This window comes from Camponotus floridanus, unplaced genomic scaffold (genome assembly GCF_003227725.1).
Source record: "Camponotus floridanus strain SB8 unplaced genomic scaffold, Cflo_v7.5 scaffold408, whole genome shotgun sequence".
Classification (NCBI taxonomy): Eukaryota; Metazoa; Arthropoda; class Insecta; order Hymenoptera; family Formicidae; genus Camponotus; species Camponotus floridanus.
Window position 1 is genome coordinate 6624 of NW_020229557.1, and position 12967 is coordinate 19590.

A 12967-nucleotide genomic window follows, 5' to 3' on the forward strand; every position below is an offset into this window, starting at 1 on the left:
TGCCTTTAGGAATTATCCAAGTGATCTATAATGTTTCTTATTCTTCTTTCTGATTGAAATTAATTGAGGCAAATATTTTTTTAATTAAACGGTAGTATATATTAAATTACATATAATAATGGCGATGGTGGTGATAGATAATGTGATTAATATATAATATAATATAATATCGGGTAATATATTTTAATAATTATACTTGATAGATAGATAGATAGATAGATAGATAAATAGATAGAGAGAGAGAGAGATCACAAAACTTATTTATATTACAAATTTATTTAATATATACAAACGTTTTGCGTTACTTATGTTATCGACATTTCGTGTACGAGGCATGGAATACAATCCGAAATTATGTTACCCATTGAAAACATTCGTAGATTTGATTACGTAGTTCATGTTTATATTTTTTTGTTTATAGGATGCATTGCTTTCAGAGATCGCCTAAAAGCAGACTATGACAAAACAGAGTGAAAACTATGAACAATTTTGTTGTTTGTTTTATAGATTTTAAAAATGGCTTGTCGTATGCTACATATTTGTAGAGTTGTAAATATTTTGATAAAAATGTTCAATCTGTAAACAATGGTAACGCAAATGAAATATATCATTGTCTCTAAATCATTATATGTAATTAACATATAATATGTATTTAAAATTAATTTATCAATTTAATTCTAATAAAATTATGAAATTTTTTTCAGGTATATATTATTGTTTAATATTGTTTAATTTATTGCTTGTCAGTCATTCACATTTATTAAAAATAGTCACTTTATTAAATAATGTGAGAAACTCTATGTTCTTTGCGAATAGTAAGTAGAACTTTTATGGATATAGCATTTTGATAATAGTTTATATTTACAGTAGAAAATAGTTTGTATTTCACTGTGCTTTTGTTCTATAGGACCTGAAGATGAATTATGAAAGGATGTGACAAGTATCAGTAATGCAGGAAGACGCAGAGGTAGAGCAAGAAGAGTAGTGAAAAGAGAGACCTAAATAAGGAGCAAATTATTGGCATGGGAAAAATTCCAATACAATTTCCTGGTCTGAACACTTCTGTGTTTAGAGGAAAAGAATTAATTCAACAGCTGAAACTGCTTGTAAATCTTGAAAGAAAGCAAAAACTTATGGAATTACCACAAAGTCAGATTTATGGAATTACCACAAAGTCAGACAAAACCAGACCAATGCAAATAAAATTATCGCCATTGGAATATGGTTGGAGGAATGTTACAATGGATGACAGAAGCATTGAATCAGATCTTATTGGAAAAGGTTAATATTTATGCTATTATTGGATTATAATGGTTAAATTACACACATACAAAAATCATGTGATATGATGTCTATTTTCAATTTTTTTTTTTTTTGATGTTTCAGTTCTAAATATTAGAATCTTATATAATTAATATCTTTGTTTTCTGCAGATAAATTTGAAAGTTTTGAAACCTGGATTTTGGAAAACAAAATGATAACTTGTATGACCAGTAATTTAGCACGTAAGACTAAAATCAATTCATTTATAGTAACTGGGAATGGAAATGGATTGGCTGGATTTGTGTTATCAAAAGCCAAAGCATCCCTACGATTAAAAATAGGGCTGGTCAAAGATTAATGTATATTCCTACATATAAGGAACACACTGGTAAGAAAATACTTGTCAATACTATATAATATAAAATTTATTTCTTCTCTTTTAATATCACTTTGTATTTTTCAGTGTTACATGATTTCTTTACACAGTTTGAGAATATAAAAATATTTGTAAAGAAAATTCATGAAGGATAATGGGCTTGTTTGTCATCATGCAATAAAAGCATGTTGCGAGATAATTGGCATAAAGGATATGTATGCCAAAGTACAAGGAGGAATGTAAAAACATTCTTTGGTTGGTTTATTGCAATAGGTGTGAATATAAAGTATTTAAAGGCATATTATACTTTTTATTTAATTTATATTAGAAAGAAACATTTTTTATTTATAAAAATACACACACACACACACACACACACACACATATATATATATATATATATTATATATATATATGTATATGTTAGACATAAAGCTAAAAAAAACGTAGATTGTGTCGATTAATTAATTAATTGTTTTATTTAATTATCAATTTATATATGTATTATTAACAATAATTTTTTGTTTACCTAAACTGTATAAAGTTGTACATAACAAACAATCTTTTTTATTTAGTATTTCAAGCATATTTTCATAGAACTTTAATTTAATTATTATATTATTAAAAATATTGAACAAAATAAAGAATTAAAGCTGGCTTTCTCTGCAGTCTCATGGCAGATTATATCAGAAATCATACTTTAATTATTGCAATATATCATGAAACAAATCAATCTCAAAATAATGGAAATATTTGCAGAAATATCAAATATGTAATGTAAATATTTTAATTTTTTTGTATGCGATCTATTTTTTATTCTATCGATGTTTTCATAGTGATGCACCTTGAGCACTTTTGCTTCATATGTTTGCAATAAAAATATATTAAAGCAAATTATTTTGCAAATTTATTATTCTAATTTTTATTTAGAAAGACTAAGATTAAAAAAAACGTATGCATTTTTTTCAGATATTTCTATTGAAAAAAATGCATCAGATAAAACTATCCTGTACATTTTAAATGTGCCAAAAGATTTGCTCTTTATTCCACTTACTGCAATAATGTACACTAAAAATGACAGATCTATATTAAAAATGATAGATCTATATTTAGTAGTTTGAAAGAAAGAGAGGAGAAATGAAAAGTGCATCTAGAGAATTTAAAAGAATAAAAATCTAAAAATATAATAATACATAAAAATTAATATTATGTATTTTTTTCATGAGGAATGTGGGGCGCACATTTATGCATTTATTTATTTAGATGAGATTTACTTTAGAGCACATTCAGTATTCAACTTTAATTTTATTTTCTCTTCTTTATGATATATAAGTATAACATAATTACCTGCAAATGCTATCATTTTTGTGTGCTTACAGTGATACAGAAGCAACATTACAAGTACTATATTTACAGATAACATTTGTATAATAAAAAAAAGCACCAAAAATCTAATGACGAAAAAAGGATAAATATTGTAGACCAGCATAAGTATCAACCAATTATTCCACCACTCTGTTTCATTAGAGTTGCAATTTTCTTTTATATCATAAATATTATAAATAAGATAAAGGTAATATTAAAGGTGATAATATTGCAGTTATATATAAATATTAAAAGGTGATAATATTGCAGTTATAATAAGATACAATCCTGGCAATGTAGTGATTTTTGGATCCTACTTAAAATAATTTAATTTGATTTATTTTTGAGAAATGCGCATGATACTTGAGAACAAATTATTTTGCTGTGCCATGTATTACCTGTGTAAAATTCCACACACAGTATCATATTGTCTGCGATATATGAAAAGCTTCATCGATGAAATATGATTGAGATATATGAAAAGTAATATTGTACTTGTAATGAATAACATTAATGTGGAATACATAAATATTTTATATTTTAATTTCATATAATCAAGATGAGATAAGACACTCATGATTACTTTAAAAATGTGTCCACAAATATCATGTAACTTCAATAGCTGCACATTCGTCAAATTAATCCTATTACGTTAAATGAATCACAGCAGCTTGTTTTAATTTAATCTAACCTAACCAATTATATTATATGCTTCTCATTAAAATGTGTAAAACTGTACGTCGCATTTAATACGATTAATATACTACGTAATAAAATGTAATACACTAATGAAATAATTAAATATTATTTTTGAAAGCATGATAAAATCCAGGCAGCATACGCTTGTGTTTACATTCGACATCCAAAGCACTGAAAGGTTAGGTTAGGTTAGGTTAGATCGAAAAAATTTATCGTTTAACAGTTGGCAGCCCTACGAGATAGGCTGTGCAGCACTGCGCGTATATAAAATAAATTTGAAATCGCTTCTAGCCTAACCATCTTCACGCGATCGACTTTATTTGAATTGCACGGCATCGCATCGAATTATGATACGGCGCCAATTTGTTCGAATGTAATTCGGGACATCGCGATGCTGTATAAGCGTCGAATGAGCACGAATTGTCACGCAAATATGATAAATCAAATCTACTCACCGGCTGTTCCACAGACCGCTCCTCAACGTCGCTCGCCTCGGGACGTCCCATTCCGATCTTGATGCACACGATATCATCAATGCGAACGCGCGACAGTTTATTCGGCACTCTCGATATTCGCTCGCATCCGATAATCATCATCAAAGGCGCAAATAACGCGACGCGACTTCGCTCCATCTTCGCGATCGCGCTATCACTGAATTGTCGAAAACGGATGTCGCGCACTTTCACCGACATATTATGAAAGTCGCGCGATCATCCTTGGACACTTTCGACGCTCTTTCACTCGCGATATTCGTTTAAAAACGGTTAAAAGACGCGAAAAATGCGGACGTTCAACGATCCGTGTAACTACGTATGACTCCGATTCACGTATGACGCGTATGACGTAGCAGTCACGCGCTAACATGGCGGCCGAACCACTGCGCCTTCGTTTCTGCGCACTGGTTCGGCCGCCATGTTAGCACGTGACTGCTACGTCATACGCGTCACTGCTACGTCATACGCGTCATACGGGAATCGGAGTCATACGTAGTTACACGGATCGTTGAACGTCCGCATTTTTCGCATCTTTTAACCGTTTTTAAACGAATATCGCGAGTGAAAGAGTGTCGAAAGTGTCCAAGGATGATCGCGCGACTTTCATAATATGTCGGTGAAAGTGCGCGACAGCTATTTTTCACAGTTCAGTGATAGCGCGATCGCGAAGATGGAGCGAAGTCGCGTCGCGTTATTTGCGCCCTTGATGATGATTATCGGATGCGAGCGAATATCGGGAGTGCCGAATAAAGTGTCGCGCGTTCGCGTTGATGATATCGTGTGCATCAAGATTGGAATGGGACGTCCCGAGGCGAGCGAGTGGAGCGGCCTGTGGAACAGCCGGTGAACGGTGAGTAGATGTGATTTATCATATTTGCGTGACAATTCGTGCTCATTCGACGCTTATACAGCATCGCGATGTCCCGAATTACGTTCGAACAAATCGGCGCCGCATCATAATTCGATGCGATGCCGTGCAATTCAAATAAAGTCGATCGCGTGAAGATAGTTAGGCTAGAAGCGATTTCAAATTTATTTTATATACGCGCAGTGCTGCACAGCCTATCTCGTAGGGCTGCCAACTGTTAAGGTGCAATTTCATTGACGCTAAAAAGTAGCGTCAATGAAAAGGCCGCTGTATAGCTGAAAAGAACAGACCCACTGTCAAACGGCATAATAATGCTAGTTACCTCTCTAGCTAATCAACTTTTATGACGGAATGTCATGAAAACGTGCTTTGAGGTGTAGACAATAAATTTCCATACTATGCCAACAACCGCTAAAAATTGACATATCCGAGCTTTAAACATAAAATCGAACGTATCGTGATATATTTCTCAAAATAAAGTGGAAAATATGTGAAAGAATACGGGGCAATTATTTGTATGATTTTATCAGACGAATGTAATTCTAGGAATTAATGTAAGTTGGAATTGCATGACATATTACAGGTTAATGATTCGTTCGAGAATCAATTAATATTTCTATTATGCCGGCTTGCTAATCTTTCTAATTAAGAAGTTTATTGACGTGCGGAAAAAGTGGAGATAATATGCGAAAGAATAAAAATTTTTCAATTAAACTCGTATATTTTGCAATAAATATGAAAAATAAATTTTCTGATTAAGATTTATAAGATATGCCGGTTTTTTTCTATCAAATCGGCTCGTTTAATAAATTGCATAAATTGTAGGAAATAGCATCGAGTAACAAAAAGAAACAACGTTGAACACGACACATGACAAAAATAAGAATGAATAAAGAAATGCCGTTAGGTGTAGAATGGATGCCACAAAATGCATATGTGCGAAGTTCCTTGGATCATTTGCTGCCAGGTGAACGAAATCAACGCAGTTTTGTATTTGTAAAACAGGAAACAGAATACTTTGAAAGTGCATTAAACTCACAACATGTACAAAATACAGTCGTGCACTTGCAAGTTTCCTCTAAAGAGAAGGATAAGGAAATCAAGCAAGAAAGTAGCCATTTGGATGTAAGTCTTAATCTTTAACTTTTCATGTTTGTATATAGCTCTAATATATAATGGACTTAAATTATATACTATTTTCAGCCTTGTCAAACAAGCCCTTTAAATCAGTCGCCTAAAAAATTGATTGAGAGTTCTGAGAGATTGTATAATAGAGGTCGCATTGATATAATAGAAATGACAGTAGAACCAACATTCCACTATAAATATTTTCTTGTTTACGAAAATCAGCCATCCAAGTTTGTTGTACTAAGAGCTCTCTGCAACAATACAGCTGAAGAAGTTGCAAAGAATTTGTTAGATGTATTGGCGATCATAGGGGCACCACGAGTACTACAGAGTGGTAATGGACGTAAGTTTGCTGAACAAGTTGTACATGAACTGCGTTTACTATGGAATGATTCCCTCATATTGCACGGGGATGTACCTAAGTGTGAAGTTAGCTGCAGGGATTTTAAAAGCTTGCTTGAATCTTGGATGAGGAAGAATCCTACCAAGACCTGGTGTGAAGGACTGAACTTTATACAGATTCTTCACAATTCAACATACCGCAGTCAGAATGGTAAAGTTCCATGCGATGTATTATTCGGACGAGACATACGTGAAAACTTTCAAAACTTTGATGTAGAAAAGGATACAGAGAGTTTGTGGACAGAGGAAGAATGGATTGAATATTTGTCACATGGAAAAAATAAAGATGTAGTTACAAAAGACACACAAAGGATATCGGATAGTATCAATGTAATAATATTAATGTATAATGTTATTATTATCAATGTATTATTATAATTAATTATTATTTTGAATGTTTCAGTATTGTGAAGAAAATGATAACATACAAGATACATGCAGTCAAAAAACATTTTCGAAAAACGACGACGTAAATGGGTTTAGTTTTGTCAATATAAAGAATGAATCTGTCACGAGCAATGTGCATGCAACAGATTCAAATAGAGATAAAATTGAAGCAGAAAAAAATGAATTAAAGATCGATGACAATACACAATATCTTAAGTGCAAATACTGCCAAAAGCGATACATGAAGCTGGGACATTTGAAGAATCACATGAGAACTCATAAAGCGCAACGAGTTCTCCGATGCAAGTTGTGCAATAAAACATTCAGTGTCCCAAGATTATACTCGAAGCACATGAAGCAGTCGCATGGACAAGATAAATTGATTAAAGCTGATGAGGAAGAGGAGGTACCAGTTAGAAGAAATACCAGAAGCAATACTGCTGACACGGTAACGACCGTTTCCAATGAAGAAAGATCCGAGATTCGGACATATAACGAAATTTCTGATCCCGAGACAACGGATGAAGGTTGCGACGCATTACTAGATGATACGAAAAATTCCTATAACAAGACTGCCAAGATCTCGAGTCATACTGGTAGACGAAAGTTGTCTGCGGAGAGTCGGAGCGTGTCGAAATCGCAATCTACTTTACAGTGTACATATTGCGAGCAAAAGTTTAGCTTTCCCAGCGTGTTGGAGAGGCACATGCGATCGCATACGAACGAACGACCGTATGTGTGCGATGTGTGCAACAAGAGTTTCAAGCAGCTAGGCCACCTTAGCCAGCACTCGTTAACGCATCACGACTATCGCTCGTTCCAGTGCACGGTGTGCGGCGTAAAATTCGATTCGCTAGACTCGCTGAAGCAACACGCGCATTCGCATAAAGGTGACACGACAACAATAACGACAACGACGACATCCAAGATCCGTGACGTTTATCGTCTATTTGAATGCGACAACTGCAAAAAGGTATTTACGACGAAGAGCGTGCTGGAACGACATATATTTACACACACGCAGGAACGTCAATACGACTGCAAGGTGTGCGGCAAACGTTTCAAGCAGGCTGGCCACGTAAAATCGCACATGCTAGTCCATACAGGCGAGCGCCGCTTTCAGTGTACCGTGTGCTCGAAACGTTTCAGCTTATCGAACTCGTTGAAGAAGCACATGTACGTGCACAATGGTGAGAAACCGTATCAATGCGACGTATGCGGTGCGCGTTTCCTGGAGAAGCGCAATCTCAACGGTCATCTGCTGACGCACACCAACGAACGTCCGTATTGCTGCAAAATCTGCGGCAAACGATACACTTTGGCAGACACTCTGCGCCGTCACGTGAGCGCCGCACACGAGGATGGTCGTACTTATCAGTGTGAGATCTGCGCCAAAATGTTCAAGCAGCTGGCGCATTTATCGGTGCACAAAAAGGTACACAACGATGAACGACCGTTCCAGTGTCATCTGTGTGAGAAGAATTTCAAGCACAAGAACGTGCTCAAGTCGCATCTGGCGATCCACGCGAATGTACGACCGTTTGAATGCGATGTGTGCAAGGCCACATTCGTCAGGAAGACAAATCTACAGACGCACATCTCGTCCGCGCACATGAACGAGCGTCCGTACGCCTGCACCATTTGTGGCAAGCGCTTCAAGCAGATCAGTCATCTGAACGGTCACGTCGTTGTGCACAGCAATCTGATGCCCTACAAGTGCGACTATTGCGATCGTCGATGCAATCGATTGGACAACCTGAAAAAACACATGCGTCTTCACACAAAGAACAAGGAGTAAGAAATATGAAGAATTTCTAAAGAACCGAATTAGTCTTTCCTCTCGAGAGACCAGAATGTAAATTCTGGAAAGCTAATGAAAGAAAAGTTTCATACAGATTATCACGTCAAATATCTTTTCTGAGCTGAATCTATATTTTTTAGATGAATGCTCTATTTATGAGTATTATATCACGTATAAAACTTTATTATGTGTAGCTTCCTAAATTTCATCAAATTATTGATTCTATAGAAGTTCCTATAGAAGAAAATGATAATCTCATAGCTATTGAGATGATTGAAGTAATGAGAGAGATGTGTTTACTGTGGATGAATCAAAAAGTATTTTAGATTTTTCTATTATACAATGTTATTGCAATTGTTATGAAGAATTATTTGTATTATACCTGATATTTTAATATTGTTTTAATTATATTTATAATTATATCATTACTAGTTACATTTATAATTTTATCTATACACTGTTTATGATATATATTTTAGCTAATGTAATATTTTTCAAGCATTTTTTATATGTATTATATGTATATCGCGCGAAGTATAATTGTACAATATTTTCTCTTTTATTTGAATAGTTTATTGCAAAATTTTGATATTTATATTTTAAATTTTATACTTCTTGCTTGGTGTGATATATAAGCTACAAATTTTATACCTATGTAGCTATAAGATATTTTTGAACAAATACACATGTGTGTATGTGTGTGTGTGTGTGTGTGTGTGAAAATATTTACTATATGTAGACAAATTTTTACAATATAGACTTTTTTATACATTAATATGTGTACTTAGTAGAGAGAAAAATATTTAATAGAAGGATTAATTATGTAGTATACAAAATATAAGTTACATACATCATTTTTTAAAAATAAATCATTGTAATAAAAAAATTATATTATTCTATCATTATTAAAGAGATATTTATATAAAGGGAGAGAGAGAGAGAGAGACAATATTATCAAATTAATATTTTTTTTCTTTATTGTTCACCAAATAATTTAAAAACATCCATCACAAAATTTGATAAATTTATTTAAGTTTTAATTCTGGTATAATATTCTATATCAAAAGATTAATTTAAAGAAAGAATGAAATATAGAGGAAGAGAGAGATTAAATAAATGTAAATAAAAAAATAATAAATAGAGTAAATAATAAAAATAGAATTTTTTTATTTCCTGACACAGGAAATTCAAGAAATTCACCTCAAATTGATATAAAATACGACAATTATAAAGTTATCGGATACTTTAGGTAGAAATTTCTATATGTATATCTTTATCTCCTATCATGATATCATACATGCGTATACATAGCGATCAGTTATCAGTTGCGCGTTGTGCGTGTGGTGTGACTGTGGTGTCCGTGTGTAAACGATCGTGTGCAGTATGGGGTATAAAAGAGGGTTAAGATTCGGGACCCTTTTCACCGTGGTAATTGTACTCGCGGCGATTTATTATCGTAACCACGAAAACGTCCTGCAAAAACGACTGCTAACCCTGTTGCACGGCCTCGAGAAACTTGAGAATAAACACGTCATTACTAGGAAGCCGAAAGTCGCTATAGGTTATGGCGTGTGCACCGACGTCTTCATCGACGCGAGACACCTGCTGAAGTACTCGGATGAGGTCGGTCGGCCTGAACACTTTGACGAGATCAACACCGAGCTCGAATTGCTCAAGAGCTTCGCCTATTATTTTCGCCATGGGGCTGCAGCCGAGTAAGCTCTGACCTGATAATTCCTCTTTTATTTTAACAGAATGTCTTGTATATAAAAATATATAAGTATATTAAAGTCACGCATTTAATAATTGAATATATGGATTATTGAAATATATCTCGATATATTAATAAAATTATTATATTACGTTAATATTATCTATAGATATAAATTGCAATTGGAGAAAAAAATGTGCTTTCTGCGAGGCAGTTAAATGGATAGAATCAATCTAAACTTATTTTATAAACTCATTTTCAAAATTAAATAAATGTTTTTTTTGCATAAATTATATTATATATTGCATATCGTTATAATCTTGATGTATCTATCTTGCTGAAAAACAAACTTTTTTTGCAGGCGTTACATGGCAAATAGAACTTTATTCGACGAGCTGGTGTCGAAGGCGCGTTCGTTTTCTTCGTCTTATTCGACAATCGGAGGAAATGCTGCAGTCATGGCGATGCGATTCGCGCGAGAGGGATGCGATGTAACCTTCGCAGCAAAGTTGACCAAGTCCTTACATCAGATGATTCCGCAGGTGATAAATGTTGTAGGTGGCGAGGTAAAACGCGACGATATTCATCTCATCTTGGAATATAAGCATGGCGAGGTGTGGGGTCCTTATTCTAGTGCGAGAGCAAACAGGTATGTATTTTAATGGATAAATATATACATACAAATAAACTGTAGAACTGCACTCTATTTTTTTCATGTGCTTTTTCCTAGGTACATTATCCACAACGATATGAATAATCCATTGATTAGCTCATTCAATGCCTTTGACAAAATCTTGAGGACCTATGACCCCGATTTACTAGTAATCAGTGGCCTCCAAATGATGGACAATTATCCATTTCAGGAAGGTAATTTTTCTGTTACAGTTCTATTACAGTTTCTTTTCCATTCACGAGTTCGCATTAAACATGTTTCGTGCATACTTTCCAGGTGAGCGGAAGAATTTGCTATTGAATGTGAAGAAACAAATGTTGGAGCGGTTGAGTTCTACCAAAATTCACTTTGAGATGGCTTCATTCGCCGAGGATAAATTGCTCTTTGAACTGTGCGATCTGGTGGTTCCGTTCGCTGATAGTTTGGGAATGAACGAGCAGGAAATAGCGAATTTGTACAATACTATGTATTACGGCAACATTTCACTGGTCGCCGATTCAACTCCGCGCGTCGCGACAGTGTTGGATCAGATGAGGACGTTATTCAAGCTTATACGTTTGAGAAGCAAGTCGATCACGAACGCTAGGGAGCTCACGAGGATTCACGTCCACACGCTGGCATATCAAGCTATATTCACTGTCAAGAATTCTATCTGGAAAAATACAATGGCTGCTGCGGCTAAAGCGTCGCTAACTGCACATAGGCATGTATGCGCATCAAGTAATGTAAGTATCATAAGAATTCATATAAATATGAAGCGAAATAAAGAATTTATAGAAATTATTTGCAAATATTTATCTAACTCACAAAGCTACAGTTATCAAATTCATTTTCTCTTTCGAAAAAGATTAGAAATCATGTTGTTAGATATTTTAGCTTACTTGTACTACTTAAAATATATTAAAATATATTACGTTATCCCATGTTTGATGATTTTGAAATGCTTCCATTTTGATGCAGGTCGATGTGAATAAAGCGACGCTAATCATGGACGATAGTTTCTCGACATCTATTGTTGATGGTACACGAATATCATTGAACATCGACAAACCGGTATCTTGTTGGGATGAGATATTGAAGATGGAGCAGGAAGATATTCCTATTCAGGTGTGCGTCGCGCCTGTATTAGTTTGCACAGAAGCTAGTCAGACAGCTGGTGGCGGAGACAATATTTCCAGCGCAGGCCTAGTACTTCAAATCTGAAATACGGATTTATCGATACAACGTTAAGTTTTTAAGTAGTGATCGTATTACGAATCATATTCATCCTCCCCCACCGTGTATATGTAAACGCGCGAATCAAAATCCTAAAATAGGCCTTTATTCACATTTGTAGCATGCGAAGATCGTGTAAATGATTGACGCTTATTCCACAATGATTTTTACATTCCATTCAAAATGAAAATTAGAGACTGGACACTCATATGACTGTTATACACTATTGAAGGATGTAAAGCATTATTTAATTCTAAGCACTTGTATGTGTGCATTTTATCATATTATAACACTTTGCCTATATTACGATTAATAAGCGATTTTGGTACTAATATCGATGTTTATGAACATTTATATTGTTACTCTCGCATTTGTAACCTAATTTTTGTTACTTCGCATTTAAAAATTTTAATCGAAAGTTGTATATATTAGTACTGTCCAGTACTGTCTAACATTATAAGCTAGTCGCAGTACGCTGTGGTCGATTAAATGTTTTCATAAAAATACAATTAACGAGATGATCATTGTTAAAGTTTTTGAAAATACTGAAAATTCGGAATAGAAATTAATACTTAACAATTTAAT

The 12967-nt window shown here is 34.1% G+C and overlaps 2 protein-coding genes and 1 long non-coding RNA gene across 3 annotated transcripts; all 3 read left to right on the plus strand.

Moving 5' to 3' along the window:
• The first annotated feature begins 1184 nt into the window (after nucleotides 1-1184).
• Nucleotides 1185-1967, plus strand: LOC112638962. Its single transcript, XR_003123232.1, has 3 exons — nucleotides 1185-1281; nucleotides 1434-1651; nucleotides 1727-1967. It is a non-coding gene; the product is annotated as an uncharacterized LOC112638962 (long non-coding RNA).
• Nucleotides 1968-5430: 3463 nt separating this feature from the next.
• LOC105249193 (zinc finger protein 14 homolog) lies at nucleotides 5431-9157 on the plus strand. Its single transcript, XM_011254480.3, has 4 exons — nucleotides 5431-5619; nucleotides 5891-6190; nucleotides 6269-6925; nucleotides 6999-9157. The coding sequence occupies exons 2-4, from the start codon at nucleotides 5936-5938 to the stop codon at nucleotides 8778-8780; spliced, it is 2694 nt and encodes an 897-aa protein (XP_011252782.1). The 5' UTR covers nucleotides 5431-5619; nucleotides 5891-5935; the 3' UTR covers nucleotides 8781-9157.
• A 937-nt stretch (nucleotides 9158-10094) lies between these two features.
• Nucleotides 10095-12673, plus strand: LOC105249194 (ADP-dependent glucokinase). Its single transcript, XM_011254481.3, has 5 exons — nucleotides 10095-10498; nucleotides 10856-11143; nucleotides 11225-11361; nucleotides 11444-11892; nucleotides 12128-12673. Exons 1-5 carry the CDS (start codon nucleotides 10167-10169, stop codon nucleotides 12368-12370), a joined length of 1449 nt encoding a protein of 482 aa, XP_011252783.1. The 5' UTR covers nucleotides 10095-10166; the 3' UTR covers nucleotides 12371-12673.
• Nucleotides 12674-12967: the final 294 nt, after the last annotated feature.